At 35.8% G+C, this 15711-nt stretch overlaps 1 protein-coding gene across 2 annotated transcripts; it reads left to right on the top strand.

The window, feature by feature from the left end:
• Positions 1-6512: 6512 nt before the first annotated feature.
• On the top strand, positions 6513-14799 carry LOC123230971 (zinc finger protein OZF-like). 2 transcript variants are annotated; one of them, XM_044657165.1, is made up of 5 exons: positions 6513-6592; positions 7259-7335; positions 9378-9463; positions 11179-11232; positions 13234-14799. In XM_044657165.1, exons 4-5 carry the CDS (start codon positions 11226-11228, stop codon positions 14775-14777), a joined length of 1551 nt encoding a protein of 516 aa, XP_044513100.1. In that variant the 5' UTR covers positions 6513-6592; positions 7259-7335; positions 9378-9463; positions 11179-11225; the 3' UTR covers positions 14778-14799. The 2 variants fall into 2 exon arrangements, with proteins under 2 accessions (XP_044513100.1, XP_044513101.1); XM_044657166.1 differs by lacking the exons at positions 6513-6592; positions 7259-7335; positions 9378-9463 and having other exon boundaries at positions 11092-11232.
• Positions 14800-15711: the final 912 nt, after the last annotated feature.

Raw genomic sequence — 15711 nt, 5'->3', positions numbered from 1 at the left:
CCTAAAGTCACATCGCTAGGAAGTGTCTGAGACTAGATTTGAATTTAGGAAGATGAGTCATCACCAGGCACTCTATCCATTGTGCCACCTGGTTGCCCCAAAAATATGGGGGATGGCCAGTACAAATGCATAGATTGGGGAGATAGGTTATTTTATTATACTGACAAGACAGTAAGAGAGCAAGCTGCTTGAATAGAATGTAGGCCAGTGTAGTTGTAATGTTTGAAGGGGAATAAATTGTAAAGGGAAGGGACCAGATTATGAAGAGCCTTAAATATCCAAAAATGAATGTCTTTTTCTTTCTCTTATATCTGTCACTGTCAGAAGAGAGGTAGCATGCTTTGTCATCTGTCCTCTAGAACTCTGGTTAGTCATTACACAGATCAGTGTTCTAAATCTTACAAAGTTGCTTTATTATATAAATTATTTCCTGGATTTTGCTCACTCCACTTTTTTTTGTATCAGTTTATATATATTTCTCAAGTTTTTCTGAAACCATCCTCTTCATCATTTCTTATAGTATAATAGAATTCATTATATTCACATACCATGATTTGTTACAACATTCCCTAATTAATAATTATGTCTTCAGGTTCGGGTTCTTTACTTACCACTACAAAAAGAGCTACTATAAATATTTTTTAACATAGTGATCTTTTTCTTCTTTCTTTGTTCTGTTTAGGAGAATAAGCCAAATAGTGGTATCACTGGATTATATATGTCTAGTTTAGTGATTTTATGAGGCAAAGTTCCAAATTACTTTTCAGAATGGCTGGATCGATACATAATAGTACCAATAGTCCATTCGTGTGCCCATTTTCCTATAGCTCCTCCAATATTGACATTTTCATTTTTTGCCTTTGCCAACCTGATGAGTATGAGCTGGAATTTCAGAATTGCTTTAATTTTCTTTCTCTAATTCTTACTTATTTTAAATATTTTTTCTTTTTTTTTTAAACCTTCACCTTCTATCTTAGAAGCAATACTGTGTACTGGTCTTAAGGCAGAAGAGTGGTAAAGGCTAGGTAATGGGGTTTAAGTGACTTGCCCAGGGTCACACAACTAGGTGTAGGAAGTGTCTGAGGTCAAATTTGAACCCAGGACCTCCCGTATCTGAGTCTGACTCTCAATTCACTGAGCTACTCAGCTGCCCCCAGTATTTTTCCTTATATTTGTTGATGCTTTGTATTTCTTCCTTTAGAACTACCTGTTCTTATCCTTTGGTCTTTTATCAAATGGGAAATAGCTCATTTTCTTATGAATTTGGGTAAAGTTCTTATAAATATTGATATAAAACTTATATATCAGAAAAGCTTACTACAAAGACGCTTTCCCAGTTAATTGTTTCACTTCTAATTTAAGTTGAATCAGTTTTGTTTATGCAAGAAATTTTAAATGTATAATCAAAATTCATGTTACCTTCTATTATCCTCTCTATCTCATTTTTGTTCTTAAATTCTTCTACTATCTATAGATGTGAAAGGAAATTTCTTCCTTGTTCCTTTGCTTATATTGAGACATTTTATGCCTAAATCAGTTGTTTATTTGGAACTGACCTCGGTAAATGGTGTGAAGTTTTAGCATTAACTCAATTTCAGACTGTTTTCTAGTTTTCCCAGCAGTTTTGTATAATAGTGAGCATTTGATCTAAAAGCTAAGGTCTTTGGGTTTATCAAACACTAGGCTTCTAGATCATTTTCTTTATATGTATTGTATACATAATTTATTCCAGTGATTTACCTCTTCATTTAAAATTATCACCAAATCATTTTGAATATTCTGTTTCATTATATATTTTGAGATCTGATTCTGCTAGGCCCTCTTCATTCCCACTTTTAAAATTATTTCCATTGAGACTTTTGGCCTTTTGTTCCTGCAGATGAATTTCATTATCATTTTTGGCTAGCTCTATTAAGTAATCACATGGTAGTTTTCTTGTTATGCCACTTAAGTTAGTGTTGTTTTGTTATATTGGTTCAACCTGTATATAAGCAATTGATATTTCTCTATTAAGTCTGTATTTTTTCTGTAAAAAGAATATGTTGTAATCATATATGTATAGATACCTTCTTCAAGGAGCTTAGCTAAGAAGAGGAGTACAGATATGGGATGAAATATATCAGGCATTATTAGAACAAATGAGTTTGGTCTTTTTTTAAGAATAGCAGAGACAGGAACATCTTTGAAGACAGCAATAGAACAGGAGGAAATGAAGATTAGAGAATGGGGATATTAATGGGGACAATGTGCTGGAGAAGATGAAAGAGAATAAGATAAAGGATGCCTCTTTGGAAGGTTTGTCTTAACAAGGAGACAGGCTACCTGGTCATGTCAAGTCAAAGTTTGGGGTTGGAAGGGCTTCAAGTGCTGGTGATGATGGAGTACAGTTTATTGAAAGATTACACAAGCTTATAAAGACAAATAGCACAAGAAAACTTTCTCATGGAAATTCAAGCAACTTTCTCATAACAAAAGTAGCCTTGAGAGGGGGCCTTGGGCAAGGGACTATAAACAGAGGTAGGGGGTAGGGGTGAGGGTTAGTAAGTGGGAAGATAACAGGAACTGAGAAAGGGGAGATACCAAGAGTCAGGTAAATATACTTTTCTGCCTGGGAAAATATTATTGCCTTAATTAACAACTTGTAGAGAAATGTGGAACCTGAGGGAATCAGCTATTTTGTTGGTGGGAAATGTGGAAACTGAGGGAACTCAGACCTTTGTTTTACACAGTCCCTGGTCCTTACCTGATATCAGGAGTCTCAGACCTTTGCCTTTTCAGACCCTGGACCTCATCTAACATCAGGAGTCTCAGACCTTTGCCTTTTCAGACCCTGATACCTCAGTCCCTGACAAAAAAAGTTATACAAAAATGCACTAAAGAAAGTTATACAAAAATGCACTAAAGAGAAGAACTTCTGAAAAAGCAAAACTGGCTATATAGGAAAAGAGGTACAAAAATTTCACTCAGGAAAAGAACTCTTTACAAAATAGAACTGGCCATAATGGAAAAAGAGATACAAAAGCTTACTCAAGAAAATCATGTCTTAAAAATTAGAATTGGGCAAATGGAAACAAATGGCTTCATGAGACATCAAGAAGCAATCAAACAAAATCACAAGCAGGAAAAAAAAACAACAGAAGAAAATGTGAAAACATCTGACCTGGAAAATAAATCAAGGACAGATAATCTAAGAATTATTAGACTATCCAAAAGCCATGATAAAAAAAAAGAACAAAATCTTCCAAGAAATTAGAAAGGAAAACTGCCCTGCTATTCTAGAACCAGAAGATAAAATAGACATAGAAAGAATCCACCTCCTGAAAGAGATCCAAAAAGGATAAATGCCAGGAATATTATAGCCAAATCTAAGAACTCTCTGGTCAAGGAGAAAATATTGCAAGCAGACAAAAAAGAAACAATTCCAATATCATGGAGCTACAGTTAGGATAACACAAGACTTAACACCTAAACTAAGAGAACCTGGAATATGATGTTCCAGAAGGCAAAGGAGCTAGGTCTTAAACCAAGAATCATTCACCCAACAAAACTGAGCATAATCTTTCAGGGGAAAAAATGAGTATTCAATGAAATAGAGGACTTTTAAACATTTCTAATGAAAAGACCAATTTGACTCTCAAATACAAAACTTAAAAGAGATATTAAAAGGTAAACAAGAAAGATAAGTCATAAGACATTCAATAAGATTACTATCTATATACTATTTATATACCTACATGGAAAAATTATTGGGCAGTTAGAAAGAGCATATATAGACAGAGGGCAAGGGTAAAAGTTGAATATGATGGGATGATATCTAAAAATAAAATAAAATTAAGACAATGGCAAGAGGAATGCATTGGGAGAAGAGAAAAGAGAAAAATAGAATGGGATAAATTATTGCACAAGAAAGAGCTTTTACAGTGGAGGGGAAGATAGGGGAGATGGGGAGGAGAACATGTAAACCTTACTGTCATTGGAATTGGCTCAAAGAGGGAAGAATATACACAATCAATTGAGTATAGAAATCTTTCTTACCCTACAGGAAAGTAAGAGAGGAAGGGATAAAAGAATGGGTGTGGGACTGATAGAAAAGAGGGCAGATTGGGGCATGTGATGGTCAGAAACTAAACAAGGGGAAATAGAACAAAGAATAATATACAGTAATAATAATGGTGCAAAATTTTTTCACAGTAAGTCTCCAATAAAGGCCTCATTCTCAAGTTTCATAGAGAAATGAGTCAAATGTATAAGAATACAAGTCATTCTCCAATTAATTAATGGTTAAAGGGTATGAACAGATAGTTCTCAGACAAGTAGTTAAAGCTCTCTATAATCATGCAAAAAATGTTCTAAATCAATACTAATTAGAGAAATGCAAATTAAAACAGCTCTGAGGTACCATCCCACACCTATCACATTGCTATTATGATAGAAAAAGAAAATGACAAAAGGAGGGGATGTGGGAAAATTGAGACACTAATGCACTATGAGGGAGTTGTAAATAACATTCTGGAAAGCAATTTGAGCATACACCCAAAGGGCTATAAATAAAACAGTAATACCCTTTAATTATTTACAAGGTTTGTATCCCAACGCGATAAAAAACCAAAAAGGGAAAGGACCTACATGTAGAAAAATTTTAAAGCATCTCTTTTTGTAGGGGCAAAGAATTGAAAAGTGAGAAGATGCCCATAAAATGGAGAATGTCTGAGTAAGTTATAGTGTATGATCATGATTGTAAGGAAATGCTAGTGTGCTGTAAGAAATGATGAGCAGGAGGAACTCAGAAATACCTGGAAAGACTTACAGGAACTGAAGCAAAATGAGATAAGCAGAACCAAGAAAACATTGCACATTGTAAAAAGTGAAATTTGGGAAATATATAAAACTACATTTCCCGTGATCCAACATGGTCCAACTGATTTCCGTCTCCGACGTCTTGACGCAGGGGAGAGCTTAAATCTCGTGGGTTAGGAGGGAGTGGTCTCTCTTTTGCGAGTAGGCCATGGCCAGGAAACAGGAGACAAAATGGAGGCGGCAGTTTTGAATGCTTACAAGCGTGTGGTCTAATGATTTTATCTATCAACATGGCTATAATTAAAATACTAATTTATATATTTATACTAGCCTTTATCATTTTTCATATTTACAACACAGTGCCGGAAATACTGTACAGTGAACTTGTGAATCACTTACCTTTTCTCAGCAAAGCAATGATACAAAACAATCCCAAAGGACTCATAATAAAAAATGTCATCTTCTTCCATAGAAAGAACTGATGGAGTCTAAATCCAGACCAAGGCAATTTTTTTTTCACTTTTAAAAATTTCTTTCTTAATTATTTTTGTTCAAGTTTCCTTCCACAAAATGATTAATATGGAAAGAAATTTTATATACATGGTCACATTTGTCAAATCTATATGAGATTGCTCACCATGGAAAGGAACACAGTGAGAGAGGGAAAGAATTAGAGACTCAAAATTCTTTTTAAAATGTTGGAAACTATTTTTACTTGTAATTGGAGGAAAATTTAGATTATAAAAAGAGAAAAAGAAAATGACAACCAGGTTAATTTTAGAGAAACCCAGACTTGCATGAAATAATGCAGTGAAATGAACAAAACAAGAGAACATTGTATACAGTAACAGCAATATTATTCAAAGAATAATGGTGAATGACTAAGGTGTTCTGAGTAATATGAGCATTCAAATAAACTAGGAAAGACATGAAATAAAATGCTATCCAACTCCATAGAAAGAACTGATATATGGAAGTAGGTATTGTATGGTTCCACATGTATATTTGTATTAAATGTGGACTTTTTCTAATGCAGGTCTGAGAGGAAAGCAGGGAAATGAAAAGTAATGAAAAAAAGTTAATTTAATTATATGTAATTTAATTTGTTATATATAATGATTATATACTAAGTTCAATATATTATATATACACATGTAAATACATATGTGTGTATATGTGTATATAGGTGCAATTTAGGCGGGGGGGGGGGGGCGGCCTGTAATACTCCCTGATATCAGTGTAACACACCAAATTCACTTTTCTTATTCCTCTAACCCAAGAAGCTTCATTAGGAAAACGCTGTCTCTATTGTGTGCATCCCTGGTTCACGAATGAGGAAGAAGCAACATCTCCCATTCCCAAGAATTGTGAAATAAACCATAAATTTTGGGGCAAAATTTCGATTTCTCTGTTTCCTTTTCCCTCTTTTCCGAGAAGGTGAAGCCTTCAAGCACGTTCCCTTTCGCTTACTTTTCCAACCCGAACCCGTATAGCCCTCAAAATTTCCGTGTCAGCGTCGGAACTTTTAGGGACTTCTGGGAACTACATTTCCCATGGAACCACGCCGCTTTGGGTACCCTACTGTCGGTTCCCTAGAGACAGGCTTTGCTTCCCAGACTGGATAGGCTGTGGGGTATCCGAGTTGAGGACAGTGATTGGTTGTGGGAATTTGGGGGAGGGGAGAGTAAAGGAGAAAAAAGGCAAGATGGCGACGGGCGAGAAGCATCTCAACCCCTGATTGGGGCAGCTGCCCTTCTCCAGAGTGGCGAGCCAAGGTGGGGCGATACTTTGAGTGGTGAGTGGTCCCTACTTAGGTGAGGAAGTCTCTCGGGAGAGGAGAGCGCGTGAGGGGATGAGGGGAATGTAAAGAGAGAGAAAGATGGCCAGGTCACGGAGGAGGCAGCTTTGGGAGGTGACTGCTTTCCTCCCTGGGAGGAGCCCTGAGCGCTGCTACTGTAGGGAACCTCGCAGGCTTGGAGCTGTGGACTGGTCAGCCCCGAGTGTCCCCCAAGCCGCAGGCTGTCATCCTAAGGTGAGAGGCTCCTTCTGCTTCTGGACTGAAGACTCGAAGTCTTCACTAGCAACCCCAGCTCGCCCTCCTCTCCTTTGCTCCTGAATCTACCTTCATGTATGGCCAATTTTCCCTTCCAGTCTATTGGTTTAACTGCAACAGTTAACCAGTTTGGTACATCAGACTTTGTCCATCAGCTTAAACCTTTTACAAGCCAGTCATGTTTTGACCAGATTGTCCCATTCTAATGTCACATAAGTATTGCTCGGGTTAAACATCAATAGCTTAAAATAGGACTTCAGAATGAAAGCACTAATTCTCTGTATTATAGTCTTTGGATAGTGACGTCTAAATGAACATGGCTTCCTTTACCTGCATACTGACTAGTAGGGAGAATAAAGCTAGTCTCTTGGGTGAATTCTTTCTTCTTTAGCCTTCTCTGCTCTCCAGATTCCTGTTCTTCCTGAAGAAGGAAAGCACCAGAGATTAGGAAATAAATGGTTTCCATCCGTGCTGCCGGGTCCCAGGTAATATGTTGCTCATGCTTCCTTCTGAAAGCATATCCTTTGTTTCAGAATGTAGTCTGTTCCCAGGGAACCCTGAAATTAATTCTCCTTTTATGACAGAAGTTGTTACAATTTGCTTAGAACTCTCTCAGCAAGAGGTTGGGATATTAGCATTGATTTAATTACTTTGTTCTTTGTGCCTTTTCTTTCTCCTTTTCCCATTCCAGAATGAGAGGGAATGGTGAATAGGAAAAGCTTAAAGCCCTTCTCTTTTCCATGAAGTTTGTTCTTAAAGTTGCTTGCTGATAGGCAGTCAGAGCTAGGAAAGGACCTAGAGGGAAAAGTTTGACCAGATGTCCCTCTAAATCTGAGAATTCTCCCCTAGCTTATGCTATAGACACTGCCTAAATTTCTCAGCAAACTCTTGTGTTACTGTTTTTATTATGGAATTTAGATATATCCAAACAATAAATCTAATATTAACTGTGAAATTTGTATTTTACTTCATGCCATCCAAAAATTTTTCCTTTTGCTTACTTACTAATTTTGTGGCCCTCTCTTTGATTCTGGGTTCTTATCAATAAAATAAGCAGATTGCAGTAGATGACCTTTAAAGTCTTTTCAAACTCTATTTTTATGAGCTTATATACTGACTTTTATAAAATAGCACAACATATGTTCAATAGTATGATTTGGATGCTATTAGGTACAAGAGGAGTGATTTTCATTGATATCATCTAAACATAATGACTATTTTGTCATATATAAGCATATATTATATATAAGATCATAGAGCTGGAAGGAATCTTAGAGGTTATCTAATCTAGATTCCTTATTTTGCAGATGATGAAAGTAAAGCATGAGGCATTTGCCATTTAGGAATTGGTTTAGTAAACCTTATGGTTAACTTGGAAGAAAGACTTGTGGGGACATGATCACTAATTTTCAAATATTTGAAAGGTAGTGTGCCTTACTGGATAGAAAGCTAACCAAGAATATTTAGGGTCAAAATAAGTGAGATGTTATTATAATCTGGTACTTTAATAGTTACATTATCCCATTTAAAAAAAACCCTTATCTTCTGTCTTAGAATCAATACTGTGCAATCTAAGGCAGAGGAACAGTAAGAGCTAGGCAATGGAGGTTAAGTAACTTGCCCAGAGTCACACAGCTAGGAAGTGTCTGAGGCCAGATTCAAACCTAGGACCTCCCATCTCTGGGCCTGGCTCTCAGTCCACTGAACCACCCAGCTGCTCCTTCAATAAACATTTATTAAGGACATACTGTGTTCCAGGCATATGTTAAGTGCTAGAGAGAAAAGAGGAGAAAAAATACAGCCCTTGTCCCCAAGGAGCTCACAAATTAGTCATATACCCTAAGGAAGTGGAAGAAAGATCTCCTATATGTCAAAATATTTATAGTAGCACTTTTTCATGCGGTAGCAAAAAAAAAATGTGAATGAAATAAATGTCTATTGATTAAAGCATGGCTTTACCCCATGCCATCCAATTTTACTTGGAATATTACTACATGGTAAAAAACAAAAACAATGAATTTAAAGAATTCAGAGAACTATAGGAAGATTTATATGAACCGATATAGAGTGAAATAAGTAGAACCTAGAAAACAACATACACAGTGACTATAACAGTGTAAAAGGAAAGGAAAAAACCTAAATGCTTTGTAATTTAATGATCAAGCTTGGATCTGATGAAGAGTTAAGAAAATACACTTCCCTTCTTTGCAGAGTTGGGAGGAATACAGATATGGAATACTGCATATACTGCCAGTTACAGCTGATGTATTGGTTTTGCCCAACTGTTTTCTATCTCTTTTTTAAAAATTCTTTGTGACAAGGAATGGCTAACTGGGAAAGGGAAGGCATTTTTATAAATAAAGGTTATGCAAAAATATATTAATTTTTAAAAAGAGGGACTGACTTAAATGGAATCCCTCCATATGGTAAGAACCTTCCGTACTGAATGGGGTAGGGGTCGGGTGGGGTGTCTCATATTGTTTCAGGCATCTTTGATGTTCGAGGACTTAGCTGTCTATTTCTCCAGAGAGGAATGTGTGAGTCTGGATCCTTCTCAGAACTCTCTCTGCCAAGAACCTGTGCCGAAGAATTGCAAAGATCTAAGCCTATTTGGTAAGGCCTTCTGTACTGAACAGCCTTGGTGCATCAGAAATTGCAGGACAATTTGGGGACCTAACTTTAATAGTTTTGAAAAAGAACATCATTCCCAATCAACTTATAAACCAATTTCCTGAATAGCATTGAACTTGTCTTTGGTTCTATAGAAAAAGCAGTTTTTATATGCCTTATTCTATACAGTAAGTTTTCTTGGGATCATGAGATTATAGTCAAAAGTATTTTTTATTTGTAGTTTGATTTTTTAAAAATAAATTAATAGAAGACTGAATTTATTACTTGAATGAAATCTTCAGAGTTGGGTCATCTCTAGAAATTTGATATAAGGGAGTACATAATTTTTTGTCTGAATCTGTTTTTCAGTAGTATAAGGAACTCCTGATGAGAAAACTCCTTCCACCAAAGCAGATTATCAACCATTCTGAAACTTATAGTCTTAAAGAGTAGTTTGAGATTCTTAGAAATCAAGTGACTTGCCTAGGGTCACACAGCAAGTTTATGCCAGAAGTGATATTAATTAAAAAGTAAAAAGTAGGACCAGTAAAAGCTGGAACTTAACTGAAGAAGCTTCTTCAGTTTTGGATGTCATATTATCATTTGGGGTTGACATACTCTGGTGCATCCTCTGTGATAGTTCTATTCCTCTCTCTCCTACAGGAATTCTTGTTTTCAAATGCTCTTGATCAAGTGCCCAGAGATATGATGTTCCATTCCACATTGAGAGAGACTTTGCCTTTATTGTTAATAGTTACTTCTTACAATGTTACTTTCCTGGATTAGCTTTTAAAAGAAACAAAACATTTTGAACATTTATTTATGGAGAGCTTCTGTTTTTGTTCCCTGACTACCTCAAGTCTATAAAACACCATTGGAACTGGTTACCTAAGCCAACTTTTTTGCGAGTCCTTTGGCAAAACAAAAATTATTTTGTAATGTGAATTATAAGTCTATGGTGTATCTTTAAAAAATAAATTTTGATCTTTAAAATTGAGTTTTTTAAATGGGAGGACATCTATAGGGATTTATTTAATATTTATTTAATATTTCTATATTGTATCTTACTCAAAATGGCCTCAAATTACAAATACTATTATTCATGATGTTTAAAACACAAAGTAATAAAAACACGAAGCAATGGCAATTAATTTAATTCATTTCATATTTAATAAGTATCTACTGTTTGCAACAGAATATAAAAAAGAAGTATGTGGCAAGTTGCTTTTAGTTTTATTAGGAAAACTCATTAAAAGAAAACAAGAATAGACAAAAAGAAAATATAGAGTAAATTACTAAATAGAATACAACCATATGTCAAAATGAATTAATTATGTAGCAAGTGCAATTAATATCATAAAAAGAAGAGTGGGATTATTAAAGCAGGTTTCATTGAAGAAGTGATATGAACATGCCCCAAAAAGTTGGATTTGGATAGATAGAGCAATTAGGGAAACAGAATGATCCAATGCAGGAATATGCAATCATGGCATTTTGGAGAGTAGGGGTTAAGGAGGTACATCTGATTGGATTAATGTGTATTCGCTGGAGATTAGTTTTGAGGAAGTAAAAGACAAGTCAGAAATTGCCATGAATGTCAATATGAGGAGTTAGGACTCAGTATGCTAAACAGTGGAAAATTATTGAATGTTGTTTTAGTTCAACAATAACATGATGAATATCGTCATTTTATTAATTATTTTATTATTATTATTAAGATTTGTGCTGTGGATAATGGACTGGAGGGACAGAGACTAGAAGAGATATGCCAGGTAAGAAGCAATTGTAATCCAAATATGAGGTGATAAGATCTGGGACCTAGGATGTGGTAGGGAGATTAGAGAAGAAAGATTCAGATTTTGAAGAATCAAAGGGTAATGACAGTTAATATGAACACTGAAAGTGGTTGATGAGCTTGGGTCATTGGAAGAATGGTTATACAGGTAACTGAAATGAGAAAATTAATAAAGGGCATTGAGAAGAGGGAAGATGATGAGGTCTCAATAGTATTTTATAGAGAAAGAATATAAAGTTTGATGGGGCATCCCAGTTGATGTTATCCAGTAGGCATTTGGAAATATGCAACTGATGCTTGAGTTAGAGGATAGACTAGGATTTGGGGAGTCATTAGCATTCAAATGAGAATTGGAACTATGAGAAAGAATTTATGAAGAAAGTGAAGAGGTTGAGGAATGAGCTTTAGCGAAAACATCAACAATTAGGGGTAAGATGAGGAAGAAGAGATTGGTAGCATGGTATAATTGAAAAAAGATTATGCAGGAGCGGCTAGGTGGCTCAGTGGATTGAGAGCCAGGTCTGGAGACAAGAGGTCCTGGATTCAAATGCAACCTTAGACAATTCCTAGATGTGTGACCCTAGGCAAGCCACTTTACCTGCATTGCCTAGTTCTTACTGCTCTTATGCCTTGGAACTAATGCACCGAATTGGTCCTATGACAGAAGATAAGGATTTTTTTAAAAAAGTATATGCTTGGGGTCGATGAACCTGGGTTCAGGCCCTAGCTCTGCCATTTATTTGCTGTGTGACCATATACAAGTCATTTCATCACCACCCAACCTTGATGTTAGTTTCCTTATCTGTAAAATTAAAGGAATATACTAAATGATCTCTGAGGCCTCTTCTAGCCTACTGAAAGGGGAAGAACAAGAAGAGGAAAATGCAGTATCAGGGAAACTAAGGGAAGAAAGAATATTAAGGAGGAAAAGATGACCAGTAGTGTTAAATGTAAAAGAAATCTCAAGGAGAGAGAGATTATCCAAAAGTGGTCAGAGGTTGTCTACAAAAGAGCTAATTCAGTAGCATGAATTTTTTTAAATGCCTGATTTACAGAAGGAATAAATAATGAAAAAAATGAGAGTGATGTAGTAATTAGTCCAGTTCAAGAAGTTTAATTTAGAGAGAAGAGAAAAAAACCTATTCATGTTTGAAGACAAAATAAAAAGTATCAAAAAAGGGGGAAAACTTGGAGTGTTAGAGAAGGGGATAAGTAAGGAAGTTAAGTCCCTTGAGAAAGGGAAAGGGATGATGGCTAAAGCATAGATGGGATTGGAGGGGAAGGCTGGCTGTAGAAAAAAATGATAGATCTTTCTCTGAGAATGAGAGAATGTGTAAATACATAGCTTGACATGGCAGGATAGGGTGCTTGTTTTTAAGTCGGGAAGACCTACATTCAAACCCCACCTCAGAAACTGAGTAGGTATATGACCCTGGGCAAAGTGGTGCCTCAGTTTCCTCATCTGCAAAATGAAGGAGTTGGACTTAATGGAGTCTAAGGTTATTTCCAACTCTAAATCTATGGTCATATGATATCTTGAAGATTTTCAGAATATCTCCCAGAGATAATGACTTTTATCTACTTACCTTCCCACCATCACTGGGGTTTCTCATGTCCCTAGGAAAAGACAGCTAGTGACTCTTCCTTAGAAATAAATTCTTAAATCAGTGTTCTCGGGGAGTAATGGTTCACATTGATATAATGCTAATAGTTTATTTTAAAGAAATATAAGTCCTTTATCACTCTCAAGGGTGAAAAATTTGCCTCGTTCTCTTTCCTTGTTTGAGAGCATTGACTCCTAGACACGATTTTGCAGCTGGAAGAACTTAGACCTTCCATTTAGTCTTTGCCCTCTAACTCTATACTAATTTGGTCAATATTCAACATAATTAGAATTCACCTGCAGATTTTTTTTGTCTCCACATTAGACATCACATAAGGAGAGGATGATATTTGGATTCTCTCTTTGTGCCAGCAGGAGAAAACAGTGAAAAGGAAGAGGAAATTTTTCAGCAAGAAAATGGTGAATTTGAAGCAGTGTCTTCAGAATGGTACAAAAGAGACATTTCTCTGTTTCCTAAATTGGGAAAGGACTATGAGAATGAACCAAGATTCCCTGATCAGAAACAAGTAGATATGCCCATTCCTCAAGAAAAGAGATTTATAAGTCTTTTGATTACTATTGAAAATTCCACGCAATTTGAGGAACTTTCCCAATGTGTAGAAAGTAGAATCTCTTGTCCCCAAGAACAGGCAACACCAACATCCTTTAAATGTCTCCTGTGTGATAAATCCTTCATCAAAAGAGCATATCTTATTTCACACCAGAAAAGCCATACAAGAACAAAACTCTATAAGTGCACTGTCTGTGAGAAAAACTTCAATAAAAAGTCAAATCTCAGGGCTCATGAGAGAGTCCATACAGGAGAAAAGCCTTATAAATGTGATGCTTGTGGGAAAAACTTTGCTCAGAGATCTAACCTTGTTGCACATGAGAGAATACACAAGAAATCCCAAACATATGAATGTGCTAATTGGGCAAAAAACTTCAGTCAAAGAACATACCTTACCCATCATGAGATTATCCACCTAGTAGACAATACTAATACATGTCATAAGTGTGGGAAAAGCTTCATTTGTAAGTCAAAGTTTATGCAGCATCAAAGAACTCATGCAGGGGAAAGACCTTACAAGTGTTCAACATGTAATAAAAGATTTAGTCAGAAATCAGATGTTTTAATTCATCAAATAATTCATACTGGAGAGAAACTTCATAAATGTACTGAGTGTGGCAAAAGCTTCACTCAGAAAACAAATCTTGGCAGGCACAAGAAAACACATACAGGACAGAAATCCTATAACTGCATTGACTGTGGGGAAAGTTTTGGTAGCTTTTCACACCTTATTACACATCAGAAAATACACATAGGAGAGAATCCCCATAAATGTAATCAGTGTGGGAAAACATTTATTTGGAACTCAGATCTAATACACCATCAGAAAATTCACACCGAAGATAAACCTTATAAATGTCCTATATGTAAGAAAAGGTTCACTAAGAACTCAAATCTTGTTGCCCACCAAAAAATTCATACAGGAGAGAGGGCTCATAAATGTAATAATTGTGAAAAGAGTTTCAGTCGGAATTCACATCTACTTACTCATCAGAGGATCCATACTGGAGAAAAACCCTATAAATGTTTCATATGTGAGAAGAAGTTCAACTGCAGTTCAAACCTTATTACTCATCAGAGAATACATACAGGAGAAAAACCATATAAATGCAAAATGTGTGAGAAAAGTTTTAGTCGCAGCTCAGACCTTGTTAATCATGAGAGAACACACACAGGAATAAAGCCTTTTAAGTGTGTTATATGTAAGAAAAGCTTCAGTAGAAGTTCCCATTTGGTAACTCACCAGAGAATCCATACAGGAGAGAAACCCTTCAAATGTGTCAAGTGTGGGAAATGTTTCAGTGATAAATCCTACTTCAGTTACCACCAAAAAATTCACATGCATTAGAACTGAAGAAATGAAAACTATGTTCTTTAAGTTGGCCAAAGATGCTAAGACGAATGGAAGTAACTTGAAACCATGTGACCAAAATTAGACTCTGAAGACAGAATAGTTTGAGAAATGAAAAGATGAAATTTAATGTTCAGTTGTATAAAAAAAATATTTTTTATTTGTGTTGGTATTTAAAAAATGAATTGTTCAAGGTTATTAACATCAGCCTGACAAGAAAAACTATAATAATTTGCCTTTCATTATTAATTCCCATAGAATTGTTCTAGTCTCCTTTTATTTCTTTCCTGCCATTCTTTCTTTTTTTTTTTTTAATTTTTTTTTTAAACCCTTAACTTCTGTGTATTGGCTCATAGGTGGAAGAGTGGTAAGGGTGGGCAATGGGGGTCAAGTGACTTGCCCATGGTCACATAGCTGGGAAGTGTCTGAGGCTGGATTTGAACCTAGGACCTCCGGCCTCTAGGCCTGACTCTCAATCCACTGAGCTACCCAGCTGCCCCCATTATTTCTTTAGGTTATGTTATGGGAGGCATAAGGAAAGAAGCATTGGGATTAAATAAGTACAGAACATTTTTCATTGTCTGAGAATTCCAAGTTAGTTGGAAATAGCTAGAATCTTGGTGAATAAGGTTAGAATTCAAAGATGAGTAGTTTGGGCCATCGAAAGATAAAATTTAAAGTTCAAATTTATAAATAAATATTTTATATTTGTGTTGAAACATCAGATGGATTTTTCAAGGTAAATGATACTACCTTGATTAGAAAAACCAAAGGGGCTAAGTTTTTTCATTTATTCCCACAATTAAAACTGTTCAACTGTCCTTTTAATACCATTTTGATTCTTCAAGTTACATTCTGGGGTAGATCCCCAGATGAAGAACATATCAGTTTCTGGTCTACCTAACTCCAATTCAGTAAAATCATCATTTGG

This window comes from Gracilinanus agilis, chromosome 1, assembly GCF_016433145.1.
Source record: "Gracilinanus agilis isolate LMUSP501 chromosome 1, AgileGrace, whole genome shotgun sequence".
NCBI classification, from domain to species: Eukaryota; Metazoa; Chordata; class Mammalia; order Didelphimorphia; family Didelphidae; genus Gracilinanus; species Gracilinanus agilis.
Note: the sequence above shows the minus strand (reverse complement) of the source record. Positions and strands in the feature narration are given on the sequence as shown.